This window comes from Asterias rubens, chromosome 1, assembly GCF_902459465.1.
Source record: "Asterias rubens chromosome 1, eAstRub1.3, whole genome shotgun sequence".
NCBI classification, from domain to species: Eukaryota; Metazoa; Echinodermata; class Asteroidea; order Forcipulatida; family Asteriidae; genus Asterias; species Asterias rubens.
This window is the reverse complement of record NC_047062.1, coordinates 33,662,733-33,682,606: the sequence shown is the minus strand read 5'-3', so window position 1 is coordinate 33,682,606 and position 19,874 is coordinate 33,662,733. Positions and strand designations below refer to the sequence as shown.

Below are 19,874 nucleotides of genomic sequence, written 5' to 3'. Positions count from 1 at the left end.
TTAGACTTACAATGGTCTCACGTCTTGGATTATGAACTGCATAAATCAATCAGTCCCAGTAGTCTGTTATTAAAGGCTTGTAGAACCTATAAGATATGGAAAATTCCCATCTCCATCTATAAACACTGCAGACTACAACATCTTCATTTGAACTCTTGACATCATCTTGCACTTGCACACCTGCCAAAACTATTTATATCAACCATAACACATTACATACTCAATTAAAAAGTTTGAGATAAATGATTCTTTCTTGTAGACTAAAAGGAAGATATGATTACATATAACAATCTGCAGAGTTAAACCTACCTTATTTCTTGTAAGTAGTTTGTCCGTTGCATCATGACTGTTACCATAGTCTGTGTCGCTCGCTAGACTCTGCTTCTCACTGATCCAACTCTCTACTTCATTAGCTTCAGCAAAATACTAAAAGTTAAAAAAACATCATGAAAGAGAGTCAACAATGATTTCAAGTGTTCCACTGTTATTATCTTATTGGATAAGGTTTGCGGTAGCACTATGTGTATATCTCTTTTGAGACGTGTTGGTTCTGAAAAGAAACGGTGGTTGACAACTCAACGTTTTGATCAATATGCTCTGATCGTCTCCTGAAAATGATCAGAGCATACTGAACGAAACGTTGTCTTTTAAGAAAACTACTCAGAAGAGATTTGTACACGGTGCTACCGCATACCTCACCCAATTGAACTCCAACCACGATACATTTCAAATCCTAGGCAATTATCTTATCAGCCTTTTGTCTTTCACTAAATTGGATAAAGTAAAAGGAGTCTCAGGATGTATCATCTAAATTGTTGGTTACAGCTACGGCTATGGCTGTTGCTAAGGCTGTTGCTAAGAACTTCCTATAATTCAACGCATGGGGACGCAGCAATGTAGCCGTAGCCCTAGCCACCAATTCAGACATGGCCTAATTTCATAAGGCTGTTAAGCAGAAAATACTGCTTGAAAATGTCTTTGCTAAGCAAAAGATGAGTGGGGCACCGGTCAAAACATTGTAAACTTAATGTAATTTTGCCTGGTGACCTGTTTCTATTAAGCAACTGTGCTTAGAACATTTTCTATGCTTAGCACGTTTTGACTACCCACCTGTTGAGCTTCAAATGCTGTATTCAATCGTTCTTCTCTCTCATCCATAGCATCTAATAACTGAGTCCACGTCAGAGATAACTCTTGGCAATTCTCTCTGATAGTAACGGATGCAAAGTGGCTGCCAGCGATCAACGCTTCTCCAGATTCAATCACTTTATCTATCATAGGTTGGTGACCGGTAAGCTCGACTCGCAGTTTCTAAAACAAAAGTCAAACAACGAGGTTAGAGAAAAATGACAATCCTGCTTAAAGTTACTCACATGTGATGGAAGTTAAACATTAAAGTCACTTTAGCCCTTTTCTGCTGTATCTCTAATACCCATGTTAAACATTAAAGTCACTTTAGCCCTTTTCCGCTGTATCTCTAATACCCATGTTAAACATTAAAGTCACTTTAGCCCTTTTCTGCTGTATCTCTAATACCCATGTTAAACATTAAAGTCACTTTAGCCCTTTTCCGCTATATCTCTAATACCCATGTTAAACATTAAAGTCACTTTAGCCCTTTTCCGCTGTATCTCTAATACCCATGTTAAACATTAAAGTCACTTTAGCCTCTTTCCGCTGTATCTCTAATACCCATGTTAAACATTAAAGTCACTTTAGCCCTTTTCTGCTGTATCTCTAAGACCCATGTTAAACATTAAAGTCACTTTAGCCCTTTTCTGCTGTATCTCTAAGACCCATGTTAAACATTAAAGTCACTTTAGCCCTTTTCTGCTGTATCTCTAATACCCATGGTAAACATTAAAGTCACTTTAGCCCTTTTCTGCTGTATCTCTAATACCCATGTTAAACATTAAAGTCACTTTAGCCCTTTTCTGCTGTATCTCTAATACCCATGTTAAACATTAAAGTCACTTTAGCCCTTTTCTGCTGTATCTCTAATACCCATGGTAAACATTAAAGTCACTTTAGCCCTTTTCTGCTGTATCTCTAATACCCATGTTAAACATTAAAGTCACTTTAGCCCTTTTCCGCTATATCTCTAATACCCATGTTAAACATTAAAGTCACTTTAGCCCTTTTCCGCTGTATCTCTAATACCCAGGCTCCGAGAGGTTTTTCACCCCATCGTTACCCAGCGCACTTTTACACTGTCCCCGCCTAGGTCTGTCTTCCACAAGGTTCCTGCTGTACGTTTCATGAATCCCCCAGGGTTTTACTGTTTACCCCTACTCCAGAGCAGGGTGGCTAGTCCCTTGGGGGTATGCCCATTAGTGGGGCAGGTTAAGGGTAAATGTGTATCTTTTCACTGTCCCCGCCTAGGTCTGTCTTCCACAAGGTTCCTGCTGTACGTTTCATGAATCCCCCAGGGTTTTACTGTTTACCCCTACTCCAGAGCAGGGTGGCTAGTCCCTTGGGGGTATACCCATTAGTGGGGCAGGTTAAGGGTAAATGTGTATCTTTTCCCCGGAAAAGAGTAGTGTGAAAAGGGCTTTTGTACAAAAAAAAAGCATTAAGAGTGATACCTTGTGTTTCTGCAGATGGCTCTGACATGCAGTAAAAAGCATTAAGAGTGATACCTTGTGTTTCTGCAGATGGCTCTGACATGCAGTAAAAAGCATTAAGAGTGATACCTTGTGTTTCTGCAGATGGCTCTGACATGCAGTAAAAAGCATTAAGAGTGATACCTTGTGTTTCTGCAGATGGCTCTGACATGCAGTAAAAAGCATTAAGAGTGATACCTTGTGTTTCTGCAGATGGCTCTGACATGCAGTAAATGTCTTGCCATAATCAGTGGAGCTAGCAGAGGGCAAATGTTCCTTCATCCACTGCATCTCATTATTCACATCATGCAGAAACACTTGAAGCTTGAGGGAATCAGCTAAGATGGCACGACGTTTCTCAGAGGGTTCACCGAGCTTGGCAAATCTGTTAAGATAGAACAAGTTATTATTGTTTCTATTGTTTCAAATAATCAAAATTTGACACTTCAAGTTGCGTTAATAAACCTAGTGTGTCATGGCCGGGCGGTCTACTGGATCGAACTAAAGTTCTACTGGTTGAATCATCAGAGTGTTGGTTCGAATCCCGGTCATGACACTTAATTGCTTCTCTTAACCCAGGTAGAGACAGTAGTGTGTTGGATTAACCCCTCTAGTCATAATTTAAACAGCTTGGGGTTGTATGCTCCCAGGTAAATGAGCAAGTTTGCGGGGTTGTCCAAGCTACTATATATGAACTGAGTATCATTATTATCATTATTATTATTATTATTATTGTTATTATTATTATTATTATTATTATTATTATTATGATTATTATTATTATTATTATTATTATTATTATTAGTTCCATATGAGTGCTAACCTTTCCGTTATAGCAGCAGTTTCTATAGCGATTCTCTCTGCATCAAAGTGACCTTCTTCCGTTAGACTGTGAGCCTGCTCTACTATCTGGGTAATCTTGTCTGCTTGTACTGCCATATCACTCTCTAGTAACTAAACATATAATCAAATCACATCAAATCAATCAATCATAAGTCATTTATAGAGCTCCAAAATCAAGAGTTTGTTCTAAGGCGCAGTTGAATGGTTAGAAAGCCTGCTGAAACAGATGAGCTTCAAGAAGTGTCTTGAATGAGGTGAGTGAGCTGGCATTTCTGATCTGTGTAGGAAGCTTATTCCACTTTTTGGGGCCATATACAGAGAATGATCTCTATGCAAAAGTAGAATAGCGAGTTCTTGGCACAACAAAAAGGGAGCTAGAGGTAGACAAATGAAGATGTCTTTGTTGAGATCTCAATTTGAGCAATGTATATCACAGACATGCTCAAATATATAAGAGGATCCTAACTTTAAGGATAAATCCTCATTATCATCATATAATATTAAGTCGGATTTCTGGAGTGCCTATGACTTGAATCAATCTTGTTACCTGTTGTTTTTTATTCAATCCCTTGACACTGCGTAAGTCCTGCCCAACATCTTGAGATGATAAAGCCATCTCCATCTCATTGATACAACTTGCTGCGTCTTCTAAGGCTCTATTTAACATCTGTTGCTGAGTTGCTTGTCGTAGCTTGATGCCTTTGTCTGATGATCGATTATTGAGGTCGTACCAACGATCATTCAAAGTGGATAAAGTCTCTTCGATGGCCGGCGATTTGAAGTTATCTTTCTGGATCAGTTCTTGACCATTCTAAAGAAATAACATCACAATATGAATGAAATTTACCAAAGCAATTTTTCTCCAAGCAATTACTATTGTTTGTTTGTTTTTGAGGGGGGGGGCTAAGATTTACAGAAGTCTAAGAAGCAAAGTGTCCAGCAATCAAGTAATGACAATAGTATTACTAAGTTTAAGTACAGGGAATATTGTTGCTAAGTTGACGTAAAGCAGTTGATTACGTATGTTGTGTAATGCACTGAAAAAGAACACTGTTCACTTATTAAAAAGAGACGGGTTCGCCCTGGTGTTCCTGGCTAGAAAGAAATAGGTCTCATACTTCAAAAATGTAGCCCCACAATACCTTGCAGGAAAATACTGAATGTTGAATAATAACAATAATAATTATAATAATAATAATAATAATAATAATGTATTGATTTATATTGAAGCGCCGTGAGCTTCAGTTAGTGATGGATATGAGTGCTATTTAAAGAGACATAATTATTATTATTACATTGAAATTAATACAATCTGTTACTACCTGATGGAGTTTATCCAAGCTGTCTTTATTCGCTTTAAGTTCAGCTTCAAATGCTTCATGTTTCTTGACTTTGCCCTGTAGATTAGTCAACTCTCTGTAGGAGTCATCACAGGCTATCTCATGCTTCTCAGATATCCATACTGATAACTGAAAAATCAAGTTAATAAACACAAATAATTAAGTTTGAAATGGATGCTTATTTCTAGCTTTTCCGTCATGATTGAAACCACATTTGTATGATTTTAAATATTGTTGTAACCCTTCCCAAGAGTAATGGGGTATAGTTTGTTCCTTTTGAACCCTTCCCAAGGGTAATGGGGTATAGTTTGTTCCTTTTGAACCCTTCCCAAGGGTAATGGGGTATAGTTTGTTCCTTTTGAACCCTTCCCAAGGGTAATGGGGAATAGTTTGTTCCTTTTGAACCCTTCCCAAGGGTAATGGGGTATAGTTTGTTCCTTTTGAACCCTTCCCAAGGGTAATGGGGTATAGTTTGTTCCTTTTAGAATAAAACAAGAAATCAAATAAAAAAACAATAAAAAAAACAATGACAAAGTACAATGTATTGTAGTTTGTAAAGGTTAACATACAGATTTTGTAAGTCCTTTTGTGTTTTTTTAAACATGAAATCCTAGGCCCGAATTCATGGTTCGGCTTACCATAAGAAAATAATTGACGCTTATAAAAGCAGGAAATTATTAATAATAACAACAGCTCTTATATAGTGCATTCCGAAAAATGTTCATTACGCTTCACAAAAGTACAACCAAAAAGGTCTTTCTAAAATTCCTACCTTCAGCTCCCCTAAGTTTTACATCTTTGTTTTCTTCTTTTACCATCTTACCAAGAGTGGTGTTTAGCCTTATATAGTGTGAACTTGCATAACACAAAAATGGAACTTTAAAAAACTATAACCTAAAATCCCAATGCCTAGCTCAGCTCTCCTCCATGCCTCATCAGATCCTACATCCATGCTGCAGCATGCAAGGGACAACTCTGACTGCCCAGCACTATACTGCACACACATCACCCCCACTGACTTCAAACACTGGTACTCTGAACATACTTGCACTGTCTCCACTTCATATCCCACACTACCACTCTGTTCACTCATGTACACCAGTGACATTCCTGAGGGACAACGCCCCACAGAACAAAAGAGACCAAAGAGATTGGCCCTAGGAATGCCTTTGTACTTATATTGCAAGTACTGCTGCTGCACAGTAGCACTTGCACACCTGCCAAAACTATTCATAACAAAGCAGCCACTGCACAGTAGCACTTGCACACCTGCCAAAACTATTCATAACAAAGCAGGCACTGCACAGTAGCACTTGCACACCTGCCAAAACTATTTATAACAAAGCAGCCACTGCACAGTAGCACTTGCACACCTGCCAAAACTAGTTATAACAAAGCAGCCACTACACAGTAGCACTTGCACACCTGCCAAAACTATTTATAACAAAGCAGCCACTACACAGTAGCACTTGCAGTAGCAATTGCAAAGTAGCAACTCACACCAACAATTGCACAGTAGGAAAGCATGGCCCTTCAGTTTAGTGGGGTAAAAATACATACAAATTTTAATCAACTTCCATGGGTCTAGCTGTGACAGGCTCACTGCTACAAACAAATGAAAACAAATTCACGAAACAAGAGAGGAAGTGAACATTAAAGTGTCATTAGCTGACTTCTTAATTTGACAGGGAGCCGTTGGAAAAAGTTGGAATATCTACACGTATTTATTTTATAGTCTTTGATAGATTTTTCTGAGGACATGAAATAATAAAGTAAAACGTATACGATACCTGAGATAGCAGGCCACATAAACAATCAATAATTAATAATCACCTCATCTGCATCTTGATGGAATTCCAGGAAGTCTTTAGACTGAACTAATTTGTGTTTGCGAAGAGCGCTGTTTTCTTTCACCTTGAGTCTACGTGTCACTACTTCCTCGCATCGGTCAGAAATACTGAGCAGAAAAATAAAAAACCTTCACTATAAAGATGAAGTTTAAATATTGTGTAAAGACATCAGTGGTCAATAAATGTTCACTGTATCTCATATTTCAGTAACAAGAACCAACACAAATTAATCTTCAGTTTAATAATAAAAGTAAGTAATATGATTTTGGGTTGAACATTTTTTTTTTTTACTAGAGCAGGATTTCTCCAGAAGACGATCAGAGCATACTGCTCAAATGTCGAGTTGAAACCAACAGTTCTTTTTAGAACCACCCCAACTCATTAGAGATAGTCATTACATGGTGTTACCCCAAACCTTTCCATATCGTATTTCCACCATGCAAAGTTTCAAATCCTACTCAGAGCAGGATTTGAACCTGCAAAATCCAGATAATTATGAAGGTGCTCTACCAACAGAGCTATCCAGCCCTCATGTTTGTTGTCTCCCTATTTTGTCAATACCTTTGTTCAGGGTGCCAGTCAGAACCCTTACAACGTAATAACTGCTGGATAATCAAGGATCCCACCCAAGTTTATGATACAGTCTGGGAAGCGCCAGCCAGGGGATCACCTCAAGGTGATGTAACTTTTTATTTCAAATATTAAGTCAAAAACCATAAGGAACTAACTGTGACTAATTAATAATAATTAATTCATAACGTAAGAAAAACAGTTCCACTTACGTTTTCTTTGCGTAGTGATTGTTATATAGAAGCTTAGCATTGATTTCATTCAATCCTTGTAGCCGTTCATCTTGTACAGAAAGAGTATTCTCAAAGTCATCTTGCCTCTTGATCAAAGCGTATACAATCTGTAGAGTACCCTGAATACAAGAGATAATCAATCAATCATCAATCAATCATCAATCAATCATTAATCAATCACCAATCAATCATCAATCAACCATCAATCAATCAATCATCAATCAATCATTTATCAATCACCAATCAATCATCAAACATGTTTATTTTAATCAATCCTACAGGGGTAACAGGAAAAAGTGTTTAAATTCTGAAGCAAACTCGTTAAGCGGGGAGAACTAGATTTTGAACTTTGGTTACTTCTGTCAGATGCAACTTATAAGCATGGTTAAAAGAGACCAGGTGATTGCGGCGACTCCAGGAGTGCGCCCCCCATTACAAGTTGAGGACGAGGCGGTCACGGACGCAAGTCTATGCCAAATAATGATGATGTACTTACCCCCAGGTCAGCAAACTCCAAGAAGGTTTCATGGCCACTAGTAGTTGCATCTATCTGATCAGCTTCTCTATTAAACAGCTATTTGAAGAAAAAATACAGTATACTTTAGCTATCAGATCTATAGCTTATAGCAGTCAATTAATCTATCCATATATTTAATCATTCATATATGCATAAAACAACATTTCAAATTTGGTCACACCTGTATTAAGAAGAATTATTCACCAAGCAATGAAGGTCCATCCAGCATTTCATGAGATAGCTCCTTGTTATTTTGGTTAACCCTACAATTGATTTGCTGGCCTTGAATTCCACTCTTGAAGGGGTACATCAATTTTCCTCTGGAAAGGGGCACTTCTATGACGACAATATGAACTTGTACTGGAGCTTTGCAAATGGCACCATAGCAAAAGCACAGGGCGACATGGCAATTGCTGGGAGTATCGTGGATTACTTCGAGGCCTGGATTTTAGATTTACTTACCGCAAGATCCAATGCATCTCGTAGTTGTTGATTCCTTTTATCCCAGTCAGCTTGTATATCAAGCTTTGCTTTAGTCATCGTCTTGAGTTTATGCTTAATAGTCAGAGAGTCCGGTAGTGCCCTCAGTAACTGCTTACCAAGCTTCTCTAAGGTAGCAAATCTAGAAAAACATATCATGTGAATGTAAGAAGAAAATAGAATTAGCTATTTCAAACTGCTTACCAACAAAAAGGATCTATGGTATAAATGCAAAAAGTAGTTAATGACCTCATGTTTCGACCCTAGCAGAGGCTTTCTCAAGAAAGACTCTTCTATGGCCGAAGTGTCAGGCCAGTAAATTTCTTTCTGTGTGAGTAAGTATTCACTGTGTAAAAGACACAATGTAAGTATTCACTGTGTAAAAGACACAATGTAAGTATTCACTGTGTGAAAGACACAATGTAAGTATTCACTGTGTAAAAGACACAATGTAAGTATTCACTGTGTGAAAGACACAATGTAAGTATTCACTGTGTAAAAGACACAATGTAAGTATTCACTGTGTGAAAGACACAATGTAAGTATTCACTGTGTGAAAGACACAATGTAAGTATTCACTGTGTAAAAGACACAATGTAAGTATTCACTGTATAAAGACACAATGTAAGTATTCACTGTGTAAAAGACACAATGTAAGTATTCACTGTATAAAGACACAATGTAAGTATTCACTGTGTAAAAGACACAATGTAAGTATTCACTGTGTGAAAGACACAATGTAAGTATTCACTGTGTAAAAGACACAATGTAAGTATTCACTGTATAAAGACACAATGTAAGTATTCACTGTGTAAAAGACACAATGTAAGTATTCACTGTGTAAAAGACACAGTTTTGATGATTGGAGAAAAGATGTTGAGCACACTAATCACTTAATACATAATACAAATAATAATATGCAGTGCTAATATGGCGCTTGTTCATACTCGAGGGTATCTTAAAGCGCTCATTATTGAAACACCAGAGCTTTATCATGGAGCTGCTCTGCTGATATCACCCTCCTAGATCTCTCTGCTCCTCATCCTACGAGGCTTCTTCATACACCTCACCCAACTTGTGGAATGCCCTTCACTTAGGACAACTCATACCCAAGACAATTTCAAATCCAACTTAAAAACCCACCAATTCAACTTGGTAACTTTCAGTTTTGTCAAGAGCATCCAAATTTCTTCCAGTTATGCTGTTATAAGGTGGTACGGTGCAATCTGCTGCCAATAGCACCAGAAACATTGGAGAGAAATGAATCTCTAAATGATAAGATAGGACTGATACTTACATCTCATCGTGGCTTCTAATATCCTCCAGTAAATCTTGGTGTTGTTTGAGTAGATTCTCAGAACCAATGACGTCTCTTGCTAGCTCTGTATCCAGCAACATGCCTCGAACCTCATTACACCATATCGTCTGTTGGAAAATACAAATAGAAAATAATCAAAATACTGCTGGAGTAATAATTCCTAGATAACAGACAAACAATTGCAAGGACACAATTGTTTTGTTTAAAACCTAACTATAAATGTCAACGTGAACAATGGCACTTACATAGGTGACCACAAATTCTGGAGTTAGTCCAAAGCAGGCAGGATACCAGTTGAAGATGGTACAAGTGACATGTTATTTTGGCTTGTGACCATATTCTGCTAAGCATAATGTTGTGCTCAGCTGTTTTTGTGTACTTCAGCAGCTCTATGAAATTAGGCCCAGCTTTAATCTTCAATTCAATTCAATTCATATTAAATCATTATCACATTGAATGCCATACTTATACCAAAACACAGTGTCAGATGCAGGCAATGTTGCAGAACAGGACGATAAAATAAAAGGACAAAGTGACAAAAGTGAATAAAAAGACATTGGACACTATTGGCAATTGTCAAAGACAAGTCTTCTCACTTGGTGTATCTCAACATATGCATAAAATAACAAACCTGTAAAACTCTGAGCTCAATTGGTCGTCGAAGTTGCGAGATAACAATGAAAGAAAAAGCAACCTTGTCACACGAAGTTGTGTGCTTTCAGATGCTTGATTTCGAGACCTCAAATTCTAAACTTGAGGTCACGAAATCAAATTCATGGAAAATTAATTCTTTCTCGAAAACTACGTCACTTCAGAGGGAGCCGTTTCTCACAATGTTTTATACTATCAAGCTCTCCCCGTTTCTTGTTACCAAGTAAGGTTTTATGCTAACAATTATTTTGAGTAATAACCAATAGTGTCCACTGCCTTTAACAAGATTACAAAAGGTACTCCTACTGATGTACATTTGAAGACACTTACCAATTCCTTGGTCTCATGATGGAATCGACTGATATCCCGACTCTGTTCCAACTGGGCTCAGATTACTGATGTAATAATTTACTGCTACTGATGTACATTTGAAGACACTTACCAATTCCTTGGTCTCATGATGGAATCGACTGATATCCCGACTCTGTTCCAACTGGGCTCAGATTACTGATGTAATAATTTACTGCTACTGATGTACATTTGAAGACACTTACCAATTCCTTGGTCTCATGATGGAATCGACTGATATCCCGACTCTGTTCCAACTGTGCTCAGATTACTGATGTAATAATTTACTGCTACTGATGTACATTTGAAGACACTTACCAATTCCTTGGTCTCATGATGGAATCGACTGATATCCCGACTCTGTTCCAACTGGGCTCGTCTCTCTGCTGCTTTAGCTTCTAAGGTATCCCATAATTCCCTGATCTCGTTCTGTCGTTGGTCAATATGATCACCTTCATTTGGATAGGAGGTTTTCACCCTGTCAATAGTCCAGAAGAACAGTAAGCTGGGTTATTAAGGATAGATATAGCCCATCATTGGACACGTTTGGTAAAAACTTTCTTTGTAACAAGCAACAGAGAGCTGTTGATAGTATCAAACAATGTGAGAAACAACTCCAATCTGAGAAAGAGTTCAGGCCTGAAGCCTTTTTTAGACATCTGAAAGCACACAAATTTGTGCAAAAAGGGTGTTTTTTCTTTCATTATTTTCTTGCAACTTCGATGACCAATTAAGTCCAAATTTTCACAGGTTTGTTATTTTGTGCATATACACCATGTAAGGACACTGGTCTTCGACAATTACCACAGGTGTCCAGTGACTTTAGATGAGCATCTTTAATTTGTTGACATCAACATAAACTTAAAGGATTCAACTTACGCTTTTGCGAGCAGCCCAAGTTTCCTGAGTTTCTCCTGGACTGGTGCTAATTCTCTCTGTAGGTTTTCATGTTTGCGTTGAAGGTCTTGCACAGACTGTGTGTCTTTACCAGGATCATAAGAAGACAGGGCATGGAACTTATCCATTATCCACTCCTTGCATTCACCCCAAGAATGGTTGTACAATTCAATGCTAATTAGAGACAACATATACAAATCAAATGTCATTATTACTTGTAATATTTTTATGAGAGATCACCTAACATTACAAGGCCACAGACGGCCACTTCAAGGTGGCAGCTACACTTAACTACCACCAGGGGCATATTGCCACCTACTCCTGGGACTGAAACAGGGTTACCCCCTTCACAGTCCATAAGGACGTAGGCATGGGTATCATCCACTAGGAGCCACCTACTCCTGGGGCTGAAACAGGGTTACCCCCTTCACAGTCCATAAGGATGTAGGCATGGGTATCATCCACTAGGAGCCACCTACTCCTGGGGCTGAAACAGGGTTACCCCCTTCACAGTCCATAAGGATGTAGGCATGGGTATCATCCACTAGGAGCCACCTACTCCTGGGGCTGAAACAGGGTTACCCCCTTCACAGTCCATAAGGACGTAGGCATGGGTATCATCCACTAGGAGCCACCTACTCCTGGGGCTAAAACAGGGTTACCCCCTTCACAGTTCATAAGGATGTAGGCATGGGTATCATCCAGTGGACTAACTTTGCAGAATGAACTATTCCCAACTTTTTATGAAGCAATTATGGTTAAGTGCCTCGCTCAAGGGCACAAGTGTCATGACTGGGATTCGAACCAACACTCTTCTTCTGACAACACCAGAGCCTGGGTTCGGTGAACAAGACCGCTGGGGCATGACAACCAAACACTACAGCGCCAAGCTAGTAATATAAACCCCAAAAGAAAAAATTATTAGGACTGGTAAACATTATAATCCCTGTTAATCTGCGATACTTTAAGACCATTCCTCACCATCATGTCTTACCTTGAAGCTCCTTCGAGCATCTTCTCCTTTTCCTCTTTAAGTTTCATCAATCTCTCCCACTGGTCATTAATCTCTTTCTGTCTCTTTCTTACATCAGCTTGCTTGCTGTGTCCAGTCCGTACAAACTCATCTGCCATCTTATTGATCCGGTCAATACGTCCTTGATTCGCAACAAGGTCAGTCAAGAGATTCTCAAACTTGCGTCTTGAAGCCTCGACTCGCTCAGATAACGTCTCTCGTTTCTTGAGGATTTTTTCCTGTGAAGTCAGTTTTATATCAATTATGTCAAATCTTGGTGTAAGTAGTTGTTAAGACACTAATTTGATTCACACACTAGGGATGTGTTTTGGCGGTCATAACCAATAACTGTTTCGGTCATTGGCCAGTGATGGCCAATTCAACCCAAACAGTTATTGGTTATGAACGCCAAGATGCACCCTAAATAAACAAAGTGCAAGGTGTAAACTAAGATCACAAACGTTGCTAACAGATTTCCTGAGTGAGGGTTAGAACCATTAATACTAGTTGACTTGTAATACAATACTACTTTCAACATATTCAGTGACTGCATTTTAAATCTCAATGACAAATCTTGGAGGGAAAAAGCAAGTCAAATGAAGGGGTTTATTTTAGCAAGGGGTGGGTGGTTGGGGACAAACAAACACTGCAATTCCAAAGCACCAAACAGGTGTATTTCCTATCACCTTCTACTGAGATCCATCCGTCTTTCACACTAAAGGCCGGTTCATGCTTCCTGCTAATGCGAAGCGAATGTTGACGGCTGTTTTCACAGCGAATCATTCACAATAGTTGAACACAGTTCAACTGTTGTGAATTTGTGACATCAACATTTTGATCACATTCACAGGAAATATGAACCGAGCTTAACATCGGGTACTCTAATATTGTAGTCCTGGCCTGAAAGTCAAAGACTAATACCAATGTTTGGAATGAGCAAAGACCCAATTAGATCAAGATTTAAACTGCATCTAGAAGGTATTGAATCTCAGTGGAAGGTGCGGTTTGTATTAAATCAAACAGTGCATTTCAAGGAATAGACATGACACCTACCATAATACTGGTTTGAAAAGGGAATGCTTTGGGCTTAAGGGAAAGGCAAATCAAGGTATATCAGAAGCATTTCACCAAGAAAAGTCTCCTCACAATAATAATAATAATAAGACTTGTAATGCACATATATCCACCCTACTGGGTGTTAAGGCGCAAAATATATGAATCAATGTATGACTATTTCATTTTGAGCCTGTTCACAATGACAGTTTGTCATTTAATATGATTTGATAAACTCGAGTAATGGCTTCTGACTGGCAGCCCCCTTCCCCTGGACCTTGCCCAAACAAAGTTATGGAGAACATTAACATAGCTTAGTTGGTAGAGCACTGGCACTTTAATCCAGAGGTCACAGGTTCAAATCCCGATCTAGTCAATGTTCCTTTGGTCAAACCAATTTGTTTTTAATGAATACATCCGCTTTCTGGAAACTATGCAACCAACTTGTTCCTTTTAACCTTGCTAAAATCTTCTTTATAAAGATGGCTTTGACAATAAATAATAAGCAATTTGCACCCGGGTAGACTACCAAGCTAAATGGAAAAGGGAAACAAGAAGCGGTATTAAGGAAGTGTTATAGAGTCAGTGTTACCTTGATTATCAGAACCAATTTGCCTGGATACTACTCGAGAAAGAAGAGGTGTTTGCAAGCATTAATAATAATCATCCATCATACACAACTCAGATGGTACAAATATTGAAAACATTCCTGCAAGATAACGCATAATCTACTTGAAGATATCAGTCCATTAATGAATTTTCATAAGGAACAGTTAGTTTGTTGGCTTTCTAGGGGGTACACAGCAGGTTGTGCAATGTTTTGGGCGTGTTCGATCATCAGGACCCATTAGTTTGCTTCCTTCACACACTAAAGCAATGTTTGTTGGAACAAAGCGGTCCCAAATTTGAATTGGAACTTTACAGAGGGCACCACAGCAACACCACAGGGCAATTGCTGTGGATGCTTTGGAACTTTACAGAGGGCACCACAGCAACACCACAGGGCAATTGCTGTGGATGCTTTGGAACTTTACAGAGGGCACCACCGCAACACCACAGGGCATTTGCTGTGGATGCTTTGGGTGTTTTCGAGGCTTGAGGGTATATCTGCAAAGAAACTCAAACTTTTTATTTTTATTATTTGGACGGATCTTCATTTGTCATTTGGCATCCTCTTCATTTTAAACAGTTACCTTAAAATAATAAATAGTAAACTCACCTTCTCTTTGATCCATACTTCAAATTCATCACATTCTCTGTAAAATGAGAACAACTTGATGGCATCTTCAAGATAGCGTCTCCGAGCTACGGCCAGTTTCTGAAGACGTTTGTACGTGCCATCAATACCTTGCTGTCTTAACTCAATGTTCTCCTTGTCAAAGTGGTTACTTCGTCTTACTGAAAAAGACAAAAATAGTTCATATATAGCCCGAAGTTTACTGTAAAATACAAAGATTTCCTACTTCAGGATAGCAGGATTTAGGCATGGGTATCATCCATCAGCAGCTTGGCTGGTAAAAAAGAACACACTACCTTCCCAACCTTTCACGAAGTAATTATGGTTAAGTGCCTTGCTGAAGGACACATCTGTCATGACCAAGATTCAAACCCACACTCTGGTTCTTCTAACACCAGAGCTTGGGTCTGGTTAACCAGAACAATAGGCCACGCGACACGCCACAGATCGGGCAGGTCAATCCATATTATTGCTAACCAAAGGCTTTGTTTTCTATATACAGGGACTGGGCGCATATATTAGTTGGAATACCAATCTGAATAATCCTAGATACAATGATCAAACTGCACTCACAACTTGAGCTTCTAGACAACGACGCTCCTTTACCCCTCACTTTCTTAGTCCGAACCATCTCTCGTCTCGTCTTTGTCTTCTTCACTTTCACCTTCTCTGGTACCTTGACTCGTTTCTGTACTTTCTTCTTAACAATCCTTGGTTGGGTTTCCTTGACATAATTAGCCGGTACGAAGCCTTCATCACCTGATGATTTACGGATGCTCCACCAATCAGCATTGGTTTTCTCAACAAGAATCATGATCTAAAGAGAATAAAACAAGTTAACATCTCAATTGCAACCATTTAAAGGAAGAAAACCTGAGGATAAGACTTTACCTCCAATTCCGGTAACTTGTAAACAATTAAGAACTTTTGCCAACTAGCTTTATGTTATTAATAAACCTTTACAAGCTTGTTATTAATAAACCTTTGCAATGGTGGTACAAGCTTGTTATTAATAAACCTTTGCAATGGTGGTACAAGCTTGTTATTAATAAACCTTTGCAATGTTGGTACAAGCTTGTTGTTAATAAACCTTTGCAATGGTGGTACAAGCTTGTTGTTAATAAACCTTTGCAATGGTGGTACAAGCTTGGGAGTTATTGGCAAATGGGCTCTCAAAAAATGTCCTCATCCCAAGTTTGAATTTTGAATACATGTTATTTTAAAAACATTGGTATAATATAAAAGTAATGAACTGCTGTAATTATTTTTGTAACAACTATTTGTTCAAAAACAAGATTTCATGCAATCTCAAAACGACAGTCAGAGCACACTGATCAAAAGAGTCGAGCAGAAACTGGCTCTTACTCACAAAATAGATTTTAACACAGCAAACTTTACTTACTTAAGACTTACTTAAAAAATTTATAAAATAGTTTTAAATCAAGTTGTTTTCTGGTTTTGATACGATGGTGACTTGCAGTCTATTGAGGAGTGTCTGAATATATGACTTGAGAGAAGACTAAGAATGTGACTCACCTCTCCTTTAGCTACCGTCAGTCCTTGACCAGAGTATGCATAAGAAGCCTTCACCTGGGGATATTGCTTTTCCTCGATCGTCTCCTTTACAACCTCTTTCTCAACTATTTCTTCTTCTTGTACTTCATAAGGAACATCTACAAGCTCTGTAAAATACTCGTCCTCTTCCCTAGGGGATGGTTCCGGTTCTGGAGAATTCATTGCTGAAAACTGAAGTTAGAACAAATACGTACTTCTTTAGACCAGTATTTAACATCCAGGAAAGGAGTTGAGGTGGGGCGGGAGAGCCCACCTGCTCAGATCCCTTACCCCCACTCCCCCCCCCCCCCCCTCCGAGATAACTTTTGTTTACAAATGCAGGGCTCCACACATCAAAGCACCCCCCCCCCCAGCTGATTCAATAATCTGGCCTGTTTGAGGATTGAAGTTTTGAATTTCTTTTTTCAAATTCGTGCAAGTCTTGCAATCAATGATCACAGCTTGTAGAGGAATTTTCAGAACTGTTATTCTCAATGCAAACTTTGGAGATGCTAGGAGGCACCAAACTAATCAGGTTTCCATTGTTCTTGATAATGTGTGATTCTCGGAAATGGAAACTTTTCTGGTAAGTCTGCTGCCACCTAGGGTTCCAAAGTCTCCAGTAACAGTGACTAATCTTACCTGATTATTCTTATTAGCGTCCACCATGTCCTTAGATTGTTGAGAGAGTTTGTGAATATCATCTTCATATGCATGGATACTCTCCATCAATATAAGATGTTTCTGTAGTAGCATCTTAGCAGACTCTGGATCTTTACCGTAGTCATCACTACATACTAATGGCATCTTCTCTCTCATCCAAGACTCAGCTTCATTTGCATCAATGTAATACTAGACAGGAAACAATCAAGACATCATTTGCATTATATAAGATAAGATGTTTCTGTAGTAGCATCTTAGTAGACTCTGGATCTTTACCGTAGTCACGGAATAAGATAAGTTACCTGATGTGATTGAGAAGCCTCTTCCAGACGATATCTACGAGCTTCGGCAAACTCATTCAATCTGGACCATTTTTCTTGTAGCTCATCAATCTGTGCTAAGATGATATTGTTGCTACGGTGACCAGCTCTTGCTAGCTCCTCACCAGTCTGCATTACTCCTTCAATAGTTTGTTGTCTGGCACCTATCTCAAGCTCTAGGGCCTGCAGTAAAAACAAGTCAAGTGGTTCAAGTACCAAATCAAGTTTTTCAACATCTATCAATCAACAAAAACCAACGAGTCTTTTTGTAATCACAAGGTCGTTGGTTTGAATCCTACCAAGGTAACAGCTGATTTCACAATCCTTATACTAAGTGTTGTCGTCTAGCTACTGAATCACAATTTCTTGATATGTGTAACTCATAATCATAGAAGTTAAACTAATGTTTGTATGAGAGAGATTTGCTGTTGCCAGCTTAGTGTTTATATCCCCTTGTGGCACAACGTAATGGTTTACAAGGTGCTGTTGCATAATATGTGCTGCCAATCAAACCAGGAGCGCCAGGACGACCCCTTTCTCTTTTTGACATTTGCAATGGGTTCTTTGAGTGCATTACACAATGCATGAGATCTACAGGTTTACATCATTCTGAAGGATGCAGCAACAATGGTTAAGTGTCTTGCTTACAGACAAAAGTTTAACGACTGGGACTCGAACCCACACTCTGCTACAAAGTACACCAGCTACCTTTTTAAATTAGTTCCAATTGTTTTCTTTGTTGTGCTGGTTAATGTTTTTTACCTTCTCTTTTTTTAAACTTTTACAATCCTGTCGGATAATTATTTTTATCCAGCTGTTATTCACTATTCTCTCTATTGTCTTTTTAAATATAGTGGCTAATTCTATGTACTTTTTACAAATGTTATTATCAAACGTCAATTCATGATGTATCATGCCTTCGAGCTGTTTTTATCAAATTTGATTTGCAAAAAACCATTTCAATCATTCAACATGATGAACTTGAATGATAACCTACTGCATGTTTCTGCTGCGTACTAATCACACTTCTCAGGTCCCGTCCAGTCACCATAGATTTAGCGATTCTCTGCTTCTCCATCAGCCAAGATTCTTCTTCTTCACTGTCTCTAAGGAACTCAAAGAACTTGAGGGATTCTTCCAGTTTGGATTTCCTTCTTGTACTCACGGTGCTGATTCTGATGAGGATATTTAAAACATCACAGACATTACAATATTAGCAAATCAGCTGCTTTACATTAAACTTAGGGGTGCCAAGACAATAGTTTTATAATTGGATCCCTAGTTGATATGCAAGTCCTTCTGGAGTTATCAAATGGACAGACACCCAAACATGAACAGAAAAGGCAAACACTACATGCCCCTTTGGCTTGCTTCGTAGGCGGGGCATTTTTGTTAACATTTTTGTTCTGAGATATTGCCCATCTCACAAGGCCAGACGGCCACTTCAAGGTGAGGGGTACACTTCATTGATTTGGGCTAGCGACCCAAATCAACTGTCACCAGTGACTTGCTGCCATCTACTTCTGGTGCTGGAAGAGGGTTAACCCCCTTCACAGTCCATAAGGATGTAGGCATGGGTATCATTCACTAGGTGCCTAGCCGGTAGAGCAGATTGCATTACCTTCCCAATGTTTTAAGAAGCATTATATGTTTAAGTGCCTTGCTCAAAGGTACAAGTGTCATGACCAGGATTCGAACCCACACTCTGCTGCTGACACCAACAGAGCTTGGGTCTGGTGAACTAAACCACTCAGAAAAGATATAAGACAATCTTACAACTTGAAGCTATCTACATTGAACATAGTTGTTTCTACTTACTGATCATAAGCCACATTGACTAGAGCCACCCTTTTCTTGATAGTATCACTTTCTGAATGGTTCTGGGTCAGGTATATATCAGCTTTCTGATTGACTTGATTGACTCTGTAACCCTGGGAGTTAATCTGTGTTTCTGTTAGAGCATGTCGCTGTAGAAGATCTTCAACTCCAAGGAGATGTTTCCCACAATCATCAGACTGGAGACCAACCTATGATGCAGTCAGGAAATATTATTACATCATGCATAACAAAATATTGAATGTCATAACTATATCTATCTTCCATATGTCTGACAGAAATATTGAAAAAATTGATTGACGCTTTGAGTCTTTCTCAAAGGCTAAAGTTTCAAAGACTCTGTTAGGGTCAAAGCGTCAGGCTATTAACCATTCTTTACATTTATACCAATTTGTGGGATAAGCATTTTGCAACAACTAATTCTGTTTTCTTCGAGGTTAAAACAAGTACATGTAATTAAGGAGTGAACAAATTAAGTAACTATAAACAAGTAGGATTTGAAACTTTGCATGGTGGAAGTAAGATATAGAAAAGTTTGCGGTAACACCA

At 38.7% G+C, this 19,874-nt stretch overlaps 1 protein-coding gene across 1 annotated transcript in view; it reads right to left on the bottom strand.

The window, feature by feature from the left end:
- The window catches only part of LOC117287776 (spectrin beta chain, non-erythrocytic 5-like), a 70,749-nt gene that overhangs the window by 40,879 nt on the left and 9,996 nt on the right, over positions 1-19,874 (bottom strand). The window contains exons 13-33 of the mRNA XM_033768298.1: positions 19,308-19,516; positions 18,487-18,664; positions 17,472-17,672; positions 17,149-17,358; positions 16,489-16,698; positions 15,526-15,769; positions 14,935-15,113; positions 12,645-12,901; positions 11,633-11,824; positions 11,072-11,231; positions 9,734-9,861; positions 8,419-8,578; positions 7,936-8,013; positions 7,419-7,558; positions 6,620-6,743; positions 4,769-4,915; positions 3,994-4,257; positions 3,427-3,557; positions 2,802-2,988; positions 1,111-1,311; positions 310-426 (exon numbers count right to left, since the gene is read on the bottom strand). Of these exons, the coding sequence (XP_033624189.1) occupies positions 310-426; positions 1,111-1,311; positions 2,802-2,988; positions 3,427-3,557; positions 3,994-4,257; positions 4,769-4,915; positions 6,620-6,743; positions 7,419-7,558; positions 7,936-8,013; positions 8,419-8,578; positions 9,734-9,861; positions 11,072-11,231; positions 11,633-11,824; positions 12,645-12,901; positions 14,935-15,113; positions 15,526-15,769; positions 16,489-16,698; positions 17,149-17,358; positions 17,472-17,672; positions 18,487-18,664; positions 19,308-19,516 (3,717 nt within the window). The remainder of the gene's footprint in view (positions 1-309; positions 427-1,110; positions 1,312-2,801; positions 2,989-3,426; positions 3,558-3,993; positions 4,258-4,768; positions 4,916-6,619; positions 6,744-7,418; positions 7,559-7,935; positions 8,014-8,418; positions 8,579-9,733; positions 9,862-11,071; positions 11,232-11,632; positions 11,825-12,644; positions 12,902-14,934; positions 15,114-15,525; positions 15,770-16,488; positions 16,699-17,148; positions 17,359-17,471; positions 17,673-18,486; positions 18,665-19,307; positions 19,517-19,874) is intronic.